The following is a 13,298-nucleotide window of genomic DNA, read 5'->3' as shown; positions in this document are numbered from 1 at the left end:
CCTCTTCCCAGTTGGGGCCCTCGAGGCTCCGAGTGGTGAAGGGTCTGGGCTACTAGGAGCAGGCACCCGGCTTGGTGGTCCGGCCCCCTCTGCCCCCACCCGGCCCCACATACCCACCGCGTAGATCTCGATGCTGATGGTGAAGATGGAGTGGGAGCGGGAGGAGTCCTTGTTCATTAGGGTGTAGCCAACCGAGCGGTTCTTCCAGCCCGTCTCCATGACGCGCTCGCACTGGGCCACACTGTGCACCGTGTGCATGGAGAGCCCCTTCACGTACGCCCCCTTCTCCGGGTGCTCCTTCAGCTGAGGGCAAGAGGCATGGGTCAGGGGCTCCCCAGGGAACCTGAGGGAAGGGCCCAGCTCCCAGCACCTCTGCCCTCCTGCAGGGCGGGTTGGCGCCTCGGATTCCCTGTCACAGGTTGGGAGTTTGTCCTAGGTAGAACCAGCCTCAAACCCACCCCCGCCTCTTCCTTGTTGTGGGACCTTGGGTCAGTGACATCATCTCTCTGAGCCTCCGTTTCCACATCTGTAAAATGGGTACAAGGTACCTATCCCTTAGGGAGGTGGTGAGGATTCTGTAAACTAAGGCTCGTACAACGCACGGCATGATGCCTGGCACATGGTAACTGCTCCATAAATGGCAGCTGCGGTCTCACTGTTGTTGTTAGTGCAGTGGTCGTGAAGGTGGTTTCTGGTCTGGGGCTTCAGCTCCCAGGGGCCGACCCTGTCTGTAGTCATTCACCCAAGGGCTCTGAGTGCTTCTCCCCTGACCTGCCAACGTGGCTTCTGCTCGCCTCCCTGCTGCGGCTCCAGGGCAACAAGAACATTCCCAGACCCTTGGATCATGGCGGGTGAAGGGCCATTTGCTGCCCAGAACTCCCACTGGCCCCCAGCCCTCAGCACGATGGCAGCGAGTAAATCAATTTATCTGACTGCTGTGTGCTTGCTCTCCAGGCAGCTGAGCTGTTTTGTTGCTGACACAGAGCTGTGAAAAGCAATGTGAGAGGAAATAAAACCACTCTGGGAAGAGCAGAAAGAATTAGGACAGAAGTCATCTGTTCGCTGGTCTGAGCCAGAGCAGGCTCAGGTGCTTTGCCCCAGGCAGCTTCAGGGTCCCAGGTGGGGCTGGGCCCCTGCTGCAGAGCAGGGCGGGGGGCGGAGGGGGGCAAGCACAGGCTTGCCCTCTCTCCCCAAGTCTGGAGAAAGAGCCGGACCCAGACCGAAGGACTGGGTTTCATGGAACAGATAAGCGACGGAGTCACAGAAAGGTTAAGTGGCTTTTTGAAGGTCACACAGCTATTAGTGGCAGGGCAGCACTGGGGTCACCGGCAGTGGAAGACTCCAGAGGCAGGGCTTGGAGAGAGGCTGCAGCGTCCTGGAGTAACTGAAGTTTGATATGACAAAGGGCTGACCTTGACCTAGAAGGTGGCTGTGAGGACGGAGCTCAAAGGACAGGAGCAGGAGAGCCTGCAAACAGAGCAGGGCTTGATGGTAGCCTGGGATGCTGTGTGCCTGCTTCGGGCACTGCCACACTCTCAGAGGCTAGAGGCCTGCCTGGTACATGGTAGGCGCAGGTGACGGATGGCTGCTCCTGGCCTCAGGAAGAACGCAGTTTCCTATTCAGTCAGACAGACCCGGGTTAGAAACCTGGTTCTGTGACTTGCTAGTTGGGGAAGTCATTTTGCCTCTCTCGGCCTCGGTTTCCTCATCTGTAAAATGAGGATGATAAATCCTATTTCCACAAGACTTTTGGGAGGATCGAAAAGAGAATGGATGTGAAAGGAGCTCTGGGGGGGGTGGGTTTGGAGGGGGTTCGGTGAACATAGATACCAAGAGGATGAGGCCGTCCTCTCCAGCCTGAGCAACCTCGCGAGCAGGAAAGGAGGGCAGGGGAGGCAACACCTAATGTAGGGGTCTCCCATCCACCCTATTTTTAGGCCCAGGAGGGCTCATCCCCGTCACCTCCTGACCTCCTGGATCCCTCCACCCCTCCCCTGCTGTTCCGGCCTCCACCCACCTCCAGAGTGTCAGCCGCCAGCCGTGCCCTGCTTTCCTTGGTAACTGTTCCTCCGGGATGCCAGGCAGAGCGCGGTCGCCATGGCAACCAGCTGGGATGCGGCCGGGTGGCGGGGGTGGCGGGGGGCGCGCGTGCAGGGACCACAGCCGGCTGGGAAACGCCCCCATGGAGGTGCGGGGTCCTGCCACTGGTCCGATGCTGGCTGTGGGAACCAACTGGAGAGGCCCCTGAGGGCCCCACCTCCGCCACCCAGCACTGAGCTGGGTTCCGTGATGGTGGTTCGTGGTGCTGGGGGAGGGGGTGTAATCTGCTTCCCCAAATCCCGTGCTGGCCCTCACTGATCTAACCACTCTCATTACCAGAATTACCAGGCCCTGTGCTGTGCTGTGGAGCCTGGCCACCTGGGTGCAAATTCCATCCCCACCCTTTACTGACTGTGCCCTCGGGCTGAACAGCAGCTCCTCCTAAGGCTGCTGTGAGGGTCCTACAGAACCCAGCTGTCCCTCCTCTGAGAGAGCTCCGTGCACCCACGGGGAATGTCTCTGAGCACATCTGTCACTGGCGGCCCTCACCCCGAGGCAGCCTGGCTCACCAAGCCTGAGGCCCGTGGTCCAGCTGGGCCATGTACAGGCAGCTGCCAGCCCTTGGGCCCGCAGGGCCTGGGTAACCGAACCCATCCTAGGGTCCGTGAGATGGAGGAAGTGGAGGGGGGCAGGCCCTGCTGCCCCAGCTCCGGCCGGCAGGGGCCCTGATGCTGCAGGCTGGCCTTTCGGGGCCAGCAAGTAGGAGCAACTCCCTGTGCCTTCCTCCCCTCCCCATGTGCCTGTGTGGGGGCTGAGTTATGACTCAGCTGCTGCAGCTCCAGGAGAGAGAAGACAGTGGACAGACCCCAGCTGGGTGGCCGGAGGGGCCTGTGTAGACAGGGCAGAGCGCTGCTGTGTCTGCGAGGAGGTGAGGAGGAGGGGGCTGGGGGCCAGTCCCGGTCTGGGTGGGGACCGGGGGTGGGGGGGAGTTCACACCCGTGTGGACCTGCTGTAGTCTGTGGCCTGACCTCCAGGGTCTTCCCAGTAAGTCTCTGTTGAATGGGTGACTCAACTCATGAATGTTCCTCCCTCAAATGGAACCCCACTACTCGCTTCTCACTGCCCCCCGGGTTTCCTATACTTCCCACCCGGAAAAGTCTGGGAGGAAAGCACCTGACCACTCAGATCCCACATATTCTGGTATTAGCGCCATTACTAGTAATTTTGCTGTATGACCTTGGTCAAGTCCCTTCCCCTCCCTGGGACTCAGTTTCCTCATCTGTACCATGAAAGGACTGGACTTAGAAGCCCTCTAAGGGTCTTTCTGGCTCAAAATTTGAAGGATTTTCCCACTATCTGGCCAGCACAAGCAAGTTTTTTTTCAAAACAGCTGCTCCCCGGGGTCGGATTTGTTCAGCTGGGCTGTACAATGGTTGCGGGTCAGAGAGGAACTCACAGTCCCTCCAGATGAAGCCAGGACAACTGGAGGGCCTAGGGCCAAGTGGGGGGCTCTGGATCTGAGCAGGGAAACAGCCCTGCCCACATGGATGGGGTGGGACGGGACCCAGGTGATCCCAACGTCCTGTCCAATCTAGAGGTCAGTGAGGGTCTGGAAGACTGGGGGGCATCGGCAGCAGCCCCTTTATCTGGTTCTGCGCTCCCTCCCGTGGCTGTCAAGGCCTGTGCCCTGGGGAGATTTAGGCAGTTGGGCCACGGAAAATGTCCAACCCTGACTCTGTGGCTTCCTAACCTAGTGGCCACAGGCAAGTCACCTCCTCTTTCCCAGCCTCCTTTCCTCATCTGTAGAATGGGAATCTCCATAGCGACCTCCCAGGATTGATGCTCATTAATGACTGACATTCCCCCAGCTCAGGCGTTCTGACTCTGAAGGAGGTAGGTCAACCTCCACCGCTGGTTGTGGGCCTCTTGTGGGGGGCGTGGAGGGGGGCATTGGTTTCTTGGTCAGATAAGAAGCCCCAGAGTCTGGGGGCAGCCACCAGCATGCTGGCCACAGATCTGGGTCAGTCTCCCCTCATTGGGCTCCTCCTTGGACTTTTTTTTTTGGCCACGCTGTGCAGCATGTGGGATCTTAGTTCCTGACCAGGGATGGAACCCAGGCCCCCCACATTGGGAGTGAGGAGTCTTAACCACTGGACCACCAGGGAAGTCCCTCCTCCTTAGACTTGACCTGGCCCATCCAGCATTCAGAGTCCCAGATAGCAGACATAACCAAGCCTTGCCCAAAGGTCCCGGACCTGGTCCAGCCTTGCCACCACCTGGCTGTCCAGTCCCGGCAGGTCACTTGACCTTGCTGGGCTCCCCAAAGGGTCAGCCACATTCTGCCTATGTTTTTTTTTTTTTTTGCGGTACGCGGGCCTCTCACTGCTGTGGCCTCTCCCGTTGCGGAGCACAGGCTCCGGAAGCACCGGCTCAGTGGCCATGGCTCACGGGCCCAGCCGCTCCGTGGCATGTGGGATCCTTCCGGACCGGGGCACGAACCTGTGTCCCCCGCATCGGCAGGCAGACTCTCAACCAATGCGCCACCAGGGAAGCCCCGTCCTGCCTATCTTGATAGAGCCCTCAAAGCATCTAATTCTGCTTCACCCAGCTGGGAAATGATGTTCTTTCATTCTGATTCTAGCCTTTCAGGAGACTGAGGACAATTTACGAGATGAGCAATGTTCAGTGACCAATTGGGTCAGCCCTAGTTTTTTCTGTCTTGAGTCCATTTTGCAACCCCCAGGTCATATTCCTCATCCTTTCTCGGAATCCCAATGGCACGAAAGAGCTCACACATCGAGCCCCTACTATGCGCCGACCCTCTGCTCAGCAGCTCACCCTTGTTACCCTCTTCAATCCTCACAACAACATTCTGAGGTCATATCATCGAGCTTTGGACACCTCCACACCAGACCCCTTTCAGAGGGGGACAAGGTCCCAGAACCTGAGCCCATCTGCAGTGGTAAAGTGGGATGTTCGCAATGCAGGAACTTGATGTCAGACAGATCTGGGTTCAGCTCCAGGTTTGGCCAGCTTCCTGCTGTTGAAGCTTGGGCAAGTTAATTACCCTCCGTAAACCTCTCTTCCCACATCGGTAAACTGAGGGTAATAATATGGGTATCCCCAACTTTCTCTAAGTTCAAGCCGGAAAGAAATCCGATTTTCACTTTTACCAAAAAGGCCTTTATCGTACTAATGTCAGTCTTTCATAAAAGCAAAGTGGAAACAAGATTTTGGAAAGCAGGGGATACTCTTCCCTTTATGCCATTTCAGCTTACAAAACACTAGCTCTGCTTTCCGATAGTGGGGGAAACCTGTATCTACCTAACAAGGTTACTGGGAGTATTAACTGGGATAACATGCCTAAAGCAGTCAGTAAACAGTAAGTGCTCAATAAATTATCACTATTACCTTTTTAGCTTGAAAGTCCCTTAGAATTTTTCAAAATAATTTTTTAGAAGTGGAACCCTTTTTTCAAATGAAATCTGTCACCAAATTCCATCTATTTCAACAGACGTAAGTGGCACTGCCCCAGAGAAGGCCTCCCCTCCCCTTGCAAGGTGCGGGTAGGCCCATTAACCCCTCCCCTGCCTCACAGACTCTGAGACTACTCCAAAATTCAAGTTCAAAACTTCCCATTCTAGTCTGAACCAGCGCCTGTGTCCTCAGGACCCTTCCCCATATTTCTGAGGGAGCACCCCCAATGCCAACCTCCCCCTCTAGCTGCCCCCACCCACCCCTGCCGGGGCTGCACCCACCTCCAGCTTCTGCTTGGTGTCAGTGCCCAGCAGGTCACGGACATCTTCATTGTAGATCTCCAGGTAGGAGGCCCGGACCAGGAACTTGGTGTTCTCTGCACACTGCAGGGAGAGCAAAGATACCTGAGCACCCGCGGCCTGGACATCACAAGAGGACATCGTGGCAGGAGGTGTCCCCAACCTCACCTGGCCCTGCCTGCCTGGCAAGCTCTCCCCTCCTCTCCGGCTTCTCAGAGTGGCATCATTTTCATACTGCTATGGACTCATGCTCTCTCTACAAGCCTCGTGGGAAAGGAAATGGGAGAGGCCTCCCCACTGTTCAGGTAGAGAGACCAAGGCCACGGGTAAGGCCTGGACCAAGCACTGGCCCCGGGCTAATCCCCGGCAGTTCTTCCAGTTGCCTGATGTTCCTGTGGGTCATCAAAATGGGTTCCAGGTGTAGTACAGTGGGCTCTGCAGCTGACTGGTCCCTGCTTTGCCATTTCCCAGATGCAGGAATCTCTGCGCATTCACGAGTGGTCAGCAGGGCACGTCTCACCGGCAGCCTGGACACTGGGATAACTGGTCTGGGCCCAGCCCATAAGGGCTCCAAGCCTTGGCTTCCCTATCTCAAAAATGAGGATAACAGCTACCTCCTGGGCCAGGGTGGTAGTGAGATAATTATGCAAAGGGCTTTGCACAATGCTTGATCTGTAGCAACTGCTCAATTAAAAAAGGAAGCTATGATTGTTTACAGCCATTTCTTGGGCCAGCACTCTGGGTCATCATATCCATGTGAAGTGTTATATGAAACGTTAAAATCCAAAAATGGCAGGAGGAAAACACAGCAGGTAGAATTTTCTCAGCTTTAAGTTCTCCCATCACCTCTTCAGAAACCACAGCCTGCGTCTGCTCATCTGTGCCGCGTCAAGGCCGCTCTGACCGCATCCCACAACCGCTGCCCAGGTCAAAAGTGCTCTGGGACCATTCACGGTAACGCCTGGGGAGCCCAACCCTGCCCCTTCCGTCCCTCAGGCCCATACCTGGACGCTCTCGAAAATGTGCTCAAAGGCCCTAGGGATGATGCCTCTTTGGCAGGGTGGGTCCGGCAGGCCCTGCATGGTGAAGGACTTCCCGCTGCCTGTCTGGCCGTAGGCAAAGATGGTGCCGTTGTAGCCCTCGGTGACACCCTGTGTAGGAGGACACAGCCCAGGGCTCAGCTGGCCGAGCTCAGCCAGGCTTGGGGCCAGGCCCGGGGCTGCAGGGCTGCCTCCTGACTCACAGACTTAGGGCCCCTCCCTGGCTCTCCCACCACGGTGGCACGGGGCTGGGGGAGGGCAGTGCAGAGATGAAGGCGGCACAGCTCTGTTCTCAAGGGGGTCACTGCCCGGTGGGGTAGGAGACTGTCCCTGTGTATGGCTAAGAGCCTGGCCGCCACCCTTTACTGACTGTGCCCTTGGCCTGTCCTTATTCAGGCACATGGAGCCTCAGCTTCCTCACCTGTAACAAAGGGTAAGAACAGCACCTCCTCTAAGGCTGTCGGGAGGTGCACACGGGAATTATTTCACGTGCTGGCACACGCAGTGCTGGCGCACAGAGGTAGGCGCTCCCTAAATGTCTGCCTGGAACGTGCGGGAGACAAGACGTATACACGTGATCCTCATATGAGGTGGAGGTGCATGTAATGATGGCGTACAGGACGGGCAAGGAGACGGAGTGCCAAGAGGGAGAGACAGAAGGTGCAGGAAGAGCCAGGCAAAGCTTCCTGGGCAGGTGGAGGAGAAAGGGGGAGCAGAAAGGGTGGCTTGGATTTTAACAGGTGACAGGAAGAGGAAGGCATTCTAGGCTGAGGGGACAGCCTGAGAAAAGACCAGAGAGGTGAGAGGCTGAGAGCAGGTGGAACTTGGGCGAGGGGGATGGAGACGAAGCTGGGAAGAAGTAGGAGGCAAACCAGGTGGCATCCCCGAGGGCATCCTTCATTCACTGATGCGACTGTTCTTTCCATAGGTACCGACTCTCTTCTCTGAGGGGGACTGTGGCTGGTGAACAAAGAAGACACCCTAGTCCCTGCCCTCACCCAGCTCATGAGATCACAAATTCTAGAACTTAGTATGGGGGCAGGGGAATCCTGTGTTAGAATGTGGGCCCAGAGAGCCGTGCCCGGGCCCCCAGGGCCCAGGCGGCGTCTGCGCCCATTTCCACTGCAAAGACACATCCTGTAGGGACTTCCCTGGTGGTCCAGTGGGTAAGACTCCATGCTCCCAATGCAGGGGGCCCAGGTTCGATCCCTGGTCGGGGAACTAGATCCCACAGGCATGCCGCAACTAAGAGTCCTCATGCCTCAACAACGATCCAGGGTACTGCAACTAAGACCCGATGCAGCCGAAATTTTTTTAATTAAAAATATTTTAAAAAGGGCTTCCCTGGTGGTGCAGTGGTTAAGGGTCCGCCTGCCAATGCAGGGGACGCGGGTTCGTGCCCCAGTCCGGGAAGATCCCACATGCCGCGGGGTGGCTAGGCCCGTGAGCCACAACTACTGAGCCTGCGCATCTGGAGCCTGTGCTCCGCAACAAGAGAGGCTGCAACAGTGAGAGGCCCACACACCGCGATGAAGAGTGGCCCCCGCTCGCCGCAACTGGAGAAAGCCCTTGCACTGCACAGAAATGAAGACCCAACACAGCCAAAAATAAATTAAAAAAAAAAAAAGTTAGCTACCTTTCTAAAAAAATATATTAAAAAAAAACCAAGAAAGACCCATTCTGTAGACCATTGCAGGGCTCGGGATCCCCAGAGACCGCTGGGGAAGGAAGACTGGAAGTCACGATCCACAGCTCATCAGAGGGCCAGGTGCTACACACCAGGATGAGCCCCCTGAGGTGTGGGAGAACCGTGGCAGACCAGTCACCCAACCAGGAGCCTCAGAGGCAGGGCATGCGAGCCCCAGGGACAACACGGTGCAGTGCCTGGACCATCGATGTCACCCAGACCAGACAAGGGATTCTATATCAAAATAAATATTTTATATGCACTGTCCAGTAGGGCAGCCACCAACCACACCAGAAGTGGGCCTGATGCGACTGAGGAACAGAATTTATGTTAATTTATATTTAAAAACTGAAGCAGTGTAAAATATTTTCCCATCAAACACAACTTTATTTTTTTGTGTTTCATTTCATTTGAACTATGGACACTTAAGCACCTGAATTGAGATGTGCAATAAGTATGAAACACACACCTGATTTCGAAGACTTAGTATGAAGAAACAATGTAAAATATCTCCCTAATAGCTATTATACCATGATAGTATCTATTATTATGTTTTATTGAAATGATAATATTTTGGATACTATTGGGTCAAATAAAATGTATTATTAAAATTAATTTCAGGAACTTACCTCGTGGTGCAGTGGTTAACAATCCGCCTGCCAATGCAGGGGACATGGGTTCGATCCCTGGTCCAGGAAGATCCCACATGCCACGGAGCAACTAAGCCTGTGCGCCACAACTACTGAGCCCGCGCTCTAGAGCCCACGAGCCACAACTACTGAGCCTGCGTGCCACAACTACTGAAGCCTGCACGCCTAGAGCCCGTGCTCCACAACAAGAGAAGCCACCGCAATGAGAAGCCCGCCTCCGCAGTGAAGAGCAGCCCCCACTCGCCGCAACTGGAGAAAGCCCACGTGCAGCAACGAAGACCCAACACAGCCAAAAATAAATAAATAAATTTATATTTTAAAAAATCAAATAAAACTGAAATTCATTTCCTCAAAAGCACTAGCCTCATGTCAAGTGCTCACTTGCCACATATGGCTGGTAGTCCCTAATTGGACAGCCCAGATACAGAACATTTCCACCACTGCAGAAAGTTCTGCAGAACCACACTGCTGTGAAGAAGAAGACAACTTTACATGCATTAAGGCAAAACATAAGATTTCAGAAACGCTTCACCCATCAACTGATACCTCCAGACCCACCAGAGACGTGCGCACACGTGGAGCAGGTCCTAAGTGTCAGCCACTCTGTCCACCCCGGGCTCTGCCGTGTTCCCCGTGTTATTATTTACTAAATGATTTTCATGAAATCAAACTGTTAATTGACTCTCCTGTTAACTTGATGTCATCCTCAGCAATAATTCCCGTGAAGCTGCGTTACAGGCTGGACATGCTAAGTATTTCTTCTACTTCCCATTAAAATCAACGCATAACTATTGAAATTGAAATAACAGCATCTGTGCTAAATTGCCTCATGTCCCCTTTCTGTCTTCTCCCAAGTTCTGTGTTCCATCCAGGGGCCAAATCCTACCGCATCGATGTCTCTGGACACCAGGCCCGTCCTCGGTCTGTCCTGGTAGAAGCCACGGTACCTGGTCCCCGGGTGGGTTGGGTGGTGGGTCATCAGAGGCGACTCTAAGGTCATGGGTGTGAAGCGGGGAGGACGAGGAGATGGCAAAGCCACTGGCTGGGAAAGAACCCACAGACCAGGCAGCGGGCCGGGTGTGGAGGTGAGGAGATCAGGGTAGGACATGCTGAGTCGGCTGAAAGGTGGGTCTGAGGTGGACAGCTCCCAGGAGTGTGGAAGAGGTCACCCAGTGACAGAGGAGATCGGGAACAGAGCCTGGATTTAAGGGTGGGGGGGGTGGGGGGGGAAGGGAAGGGTCAGTCCGAAGTGCTGGAGGCTTCGTGCAGTAGGAACTGAAGGGAAGGGCCTGGGCAGGAGGCCGCCTGGAGGTGGTCAGAGCCCAGCAGGACAGACACACAGCCGCCCGGCCTAAGGGTGCAGCTACTCCTGGCTCCAAGTTGCTGAACCGTGCTTTGCATATGAGTCACATGCCGCTCATTTAACAGAGGCAGCAGGATGGAGCATGGGGACCTGGCACTGCGCTGGGAATCAAAACCACCCCTAACTCATTCTGTGACATTCAAGGTCTCCGTTTCCGTTTCAGGAATGATGCCTCCAGCTCTACATATGTCTGGTGAAGATCAAATGCTACGTGCTGGTCTCCACCTGAAAGGCCCTTTCCTCCACCTTCTTGCCTGGCTGACTCCTCTCATCCTGGTCTCAGCTTAGATCTCACCACTTCCAGGAAGGCCTCCCTGCCTTCCCATCCCCTCCAAGCCCAGGTTTGCTAGCCTTCTCTATGCTGCCAAAGTCCCCCAGGATTCTCCTCCCACTCATCACCCTGGCTTGTAGCTACTAACTTAGCTGCTCCCCCACCTGATCATGAGCTGGCTGAGGGCAGCGCTCTCCATGCCTAGGATGGGGCCTGGTATGAGAATACTATTTGTTAGCTGAATGAATGAAAAGGAACATATGTCATGTTGAGTTTGAGGCTCTGTGGGATGACTGGAGATAGGGGTCTGACAGAATCCCCTGTAGCAGTGAACTTGGGACAGAAGTGAGAACTGGGGTTTGAGGTAGCCACTGTCTCCTTAGGTCACCCCCTCTGGGCTGGGGCTTCCTGGGAACCCTGACAAGGGAGGCTTGCTCAGGGGAATTATTTCCAGGATGTGGAGGGGAACCCATGAGCAAGGCTGAGGCCCTGGAGAAGGCAAAGCCAAGGAGAACTCAATCTCGGAATCTTCCAATCTCCGAGGGGCGACCCTGGACGAGGAAGCAGAGGGGCCCTGGGGACAGAGCTACAGCAGGTTGCTGGAAGCATCAGGGTGGCTGACTCTGACTCACCGCGCAGAATGGTCTTCTAGGAGCTAAGAAGCCAAGGTGGAGCAGGCAGCTCTGGGAAGAGAGAGCTCCTGCCATTCAAGGGCCATTCAAGGTGGACATTCAAGGACCTGGGGTGGGGGTGGGGGGCTGGACCAGAGGACCTATTCTGGTCCCTTCCAGCCTGGGAGTCCAGGATGGTAGTACAGCCTGGCCATCCCCAGAGCGTGGTACCACCCTCTGGGGAGAGCTGCCCTCTTTCCCTGGGCATCTTCTACAGTCACGCCCTCACCACTCTGGGTTCCAGAACACTTCCACCCTCACAGGCGGTTTTGACTGCAGCCAAAGGAGGTGCTCTGGGGGATGTTAACTGGCCTGCCGGCCAAAACAAAAAGGTTCCATGGGCAAATACCTTCTGGAAATGCTGGGTTAAATAAGCCAAACTATTTTCTCCACTGCAAGACTCCCCAGAGCCTCAAGTACCCTAATGGGCAGCTTCAAGTGAGGGAGGGTGTATGCAGCACTTCCCAAACTTTTCCTTTTTTCCTGAAACAACCTGTGACATCTCACTTCACTAGCGATTCGATGCACAGCTGGGGAGATGGTGGTAGCAAGGAAAGAGCCCTTGGGCCAGGAGTAGCTCCAGCCCCACCTCCGCCAGAAACTCACTGTGGGAGCTTGCCATGTTTCCTCCCTATGGGCCTCAGTCTCCCCATCTGTGAAATGTGAACCTCCCTGTCATGCAGCGCCAAGGAGCTACCTAGTGTGAGAGTGTGAAAAAAAGCAAAAGCCCTATAAGGGGCAGAAACTGTTGTGGCCTCCCTGTTCTTCAACCGCCAAGGAGGAAGGTAAGTCAGACCAAAGGTAAAGGGTTTCCAGTTCTCCAGGACCAAGGCCAGGCCAGCAGCCTTCTCTCTGCAGAAGCAGGGCACTAGTGAGGGGGCGGAGGAGAAAGGAGAGGGGGAGGGGGAGGAGGAGACCTGGGGCTCTTGGGAGAAGAGGAGGAGGCTGGGGAAGTGGCTGGAGCTTTTAGAGAAGTCCTGAAGGTGTTGGGTGAAGGTGGAGGGCAAGTGGTCTTGGGGGCTGGAGTTCCTGTGGGAAGCAGGCTGGAAGGATGGGGGTGAGGACCAGCCTTGGCACTGGGGGCAGTGGAGACCCGGACAGACATTGTAGACAGGTTCCAGCTGTCTGCTGACAGGACAGAAGTCTTCAGACCAACCTGCTGCTGTCCACCTGCGCCCCTCCAGAAGGGCCTTCCCGCCCGGCTTGTGGGCAGGGCAGTCCCTCAGGACCCCTCCGAGTGGCCCCAGGTCCTGCCCAGTGGGTCCTCGGAGGCGGCCTCGCGGGCGTCCTCACCTCCACCAGCGGGTAGGCGATTTCGTTGTAGATCTGCTCTGTAAAGTGGTCCATGTAGTAGGCGCCGTCGAAAGTGAACTGCTTGGGGGGCTGGTCGACGGCGCCCGGGTTCTGGATGAAGCACTGGCCGCGCGCGGAGTCCACCGTCACCACAGGCTGGCAGTTCAGCTCCCGCTCCCGCTGGTTCATGGGGCGGCAGCGCACCACCACCTTCACCGACTCCGAGGCCATGGCGCCGCGGCGGGGGTCCCCGGGATGCGGCCCGACGTGGACGCCGCGACCAGGACACAGGACCTCGGGGCAGGGGACGCGGGGGCGCCGGAGCCGGGGGGCGGGGCCAGAGCCCGGCGCGGAGGGCGGGGCCTCGCGGCGGGGGCGGGGCGGCGGCGGCGGAGTCTCAGGACCCGACCGGAGCCGCCGCCTCCTCCCGCTCCCGGGCTCGCCCGTCCCTGAGGCCCGGACCGGGCCGGGGCAGTGGGGGATCAGCGCTGCAGGCGCCGCCGCAAG

At 56.3% G+C, this 13,298-nt stretch overlaps 1 protein-coding gene across 3 annotated transcripts in view; it reads right to left on the bottom strand.

Moving 5' to 3' along the window:
* Nucleotides 1–13,022, bottom strand: part of KIF17 (kinesin family member 17) — a gene marked incomplete at its 5' end in the record, with an annotated part of 47,978 nt that extends 34,956 nt beyond the window's left edge. For all 3 annotated transcript variants that reach the window (XM_081224488.1, XM_081224489.1, XM_081224490.1), the window contains 4 exons: nucleotides 114–303; nucleotides 5,799–5,900; nucleotides 6,821–6,967; nucleotides 12,792–13,022. In XM_081224488.1, coding sequence (XP_081080614.1) covers nucleotides 114–303; nucleotides 5,799–5,900; nucleotides 6,821–6,967; nucleotides 12,792–13,022 — 670 coding nt within the window. The remainder of the gene's footprint in view (nucleotides 1–113; nucleotides 304–5,798; nucleotides 5,901–6,820; nucleotides 6,968–12,791) is intronic.
* Between the last annotated feature and the right edge of the window lie 276 nt (nucleotides 13,023–13,298).

The sequence above is a fragment of the Mesoplodon bidens genome (genome assembly GCF_964165515.1).
Source record: "Mesoplodon bidens genome assembly, chromosome: 2".
Taxonomy (NCBI): Eukaryota; Metazoa; Chordata; class Mammalia; order Artiodactyla; family Ziphiidae; genus Mesoplodon; species Mesoplodon bidens.
This window is presented reverse-complemented; position numbering and strand designations above follow the sequence as displayed.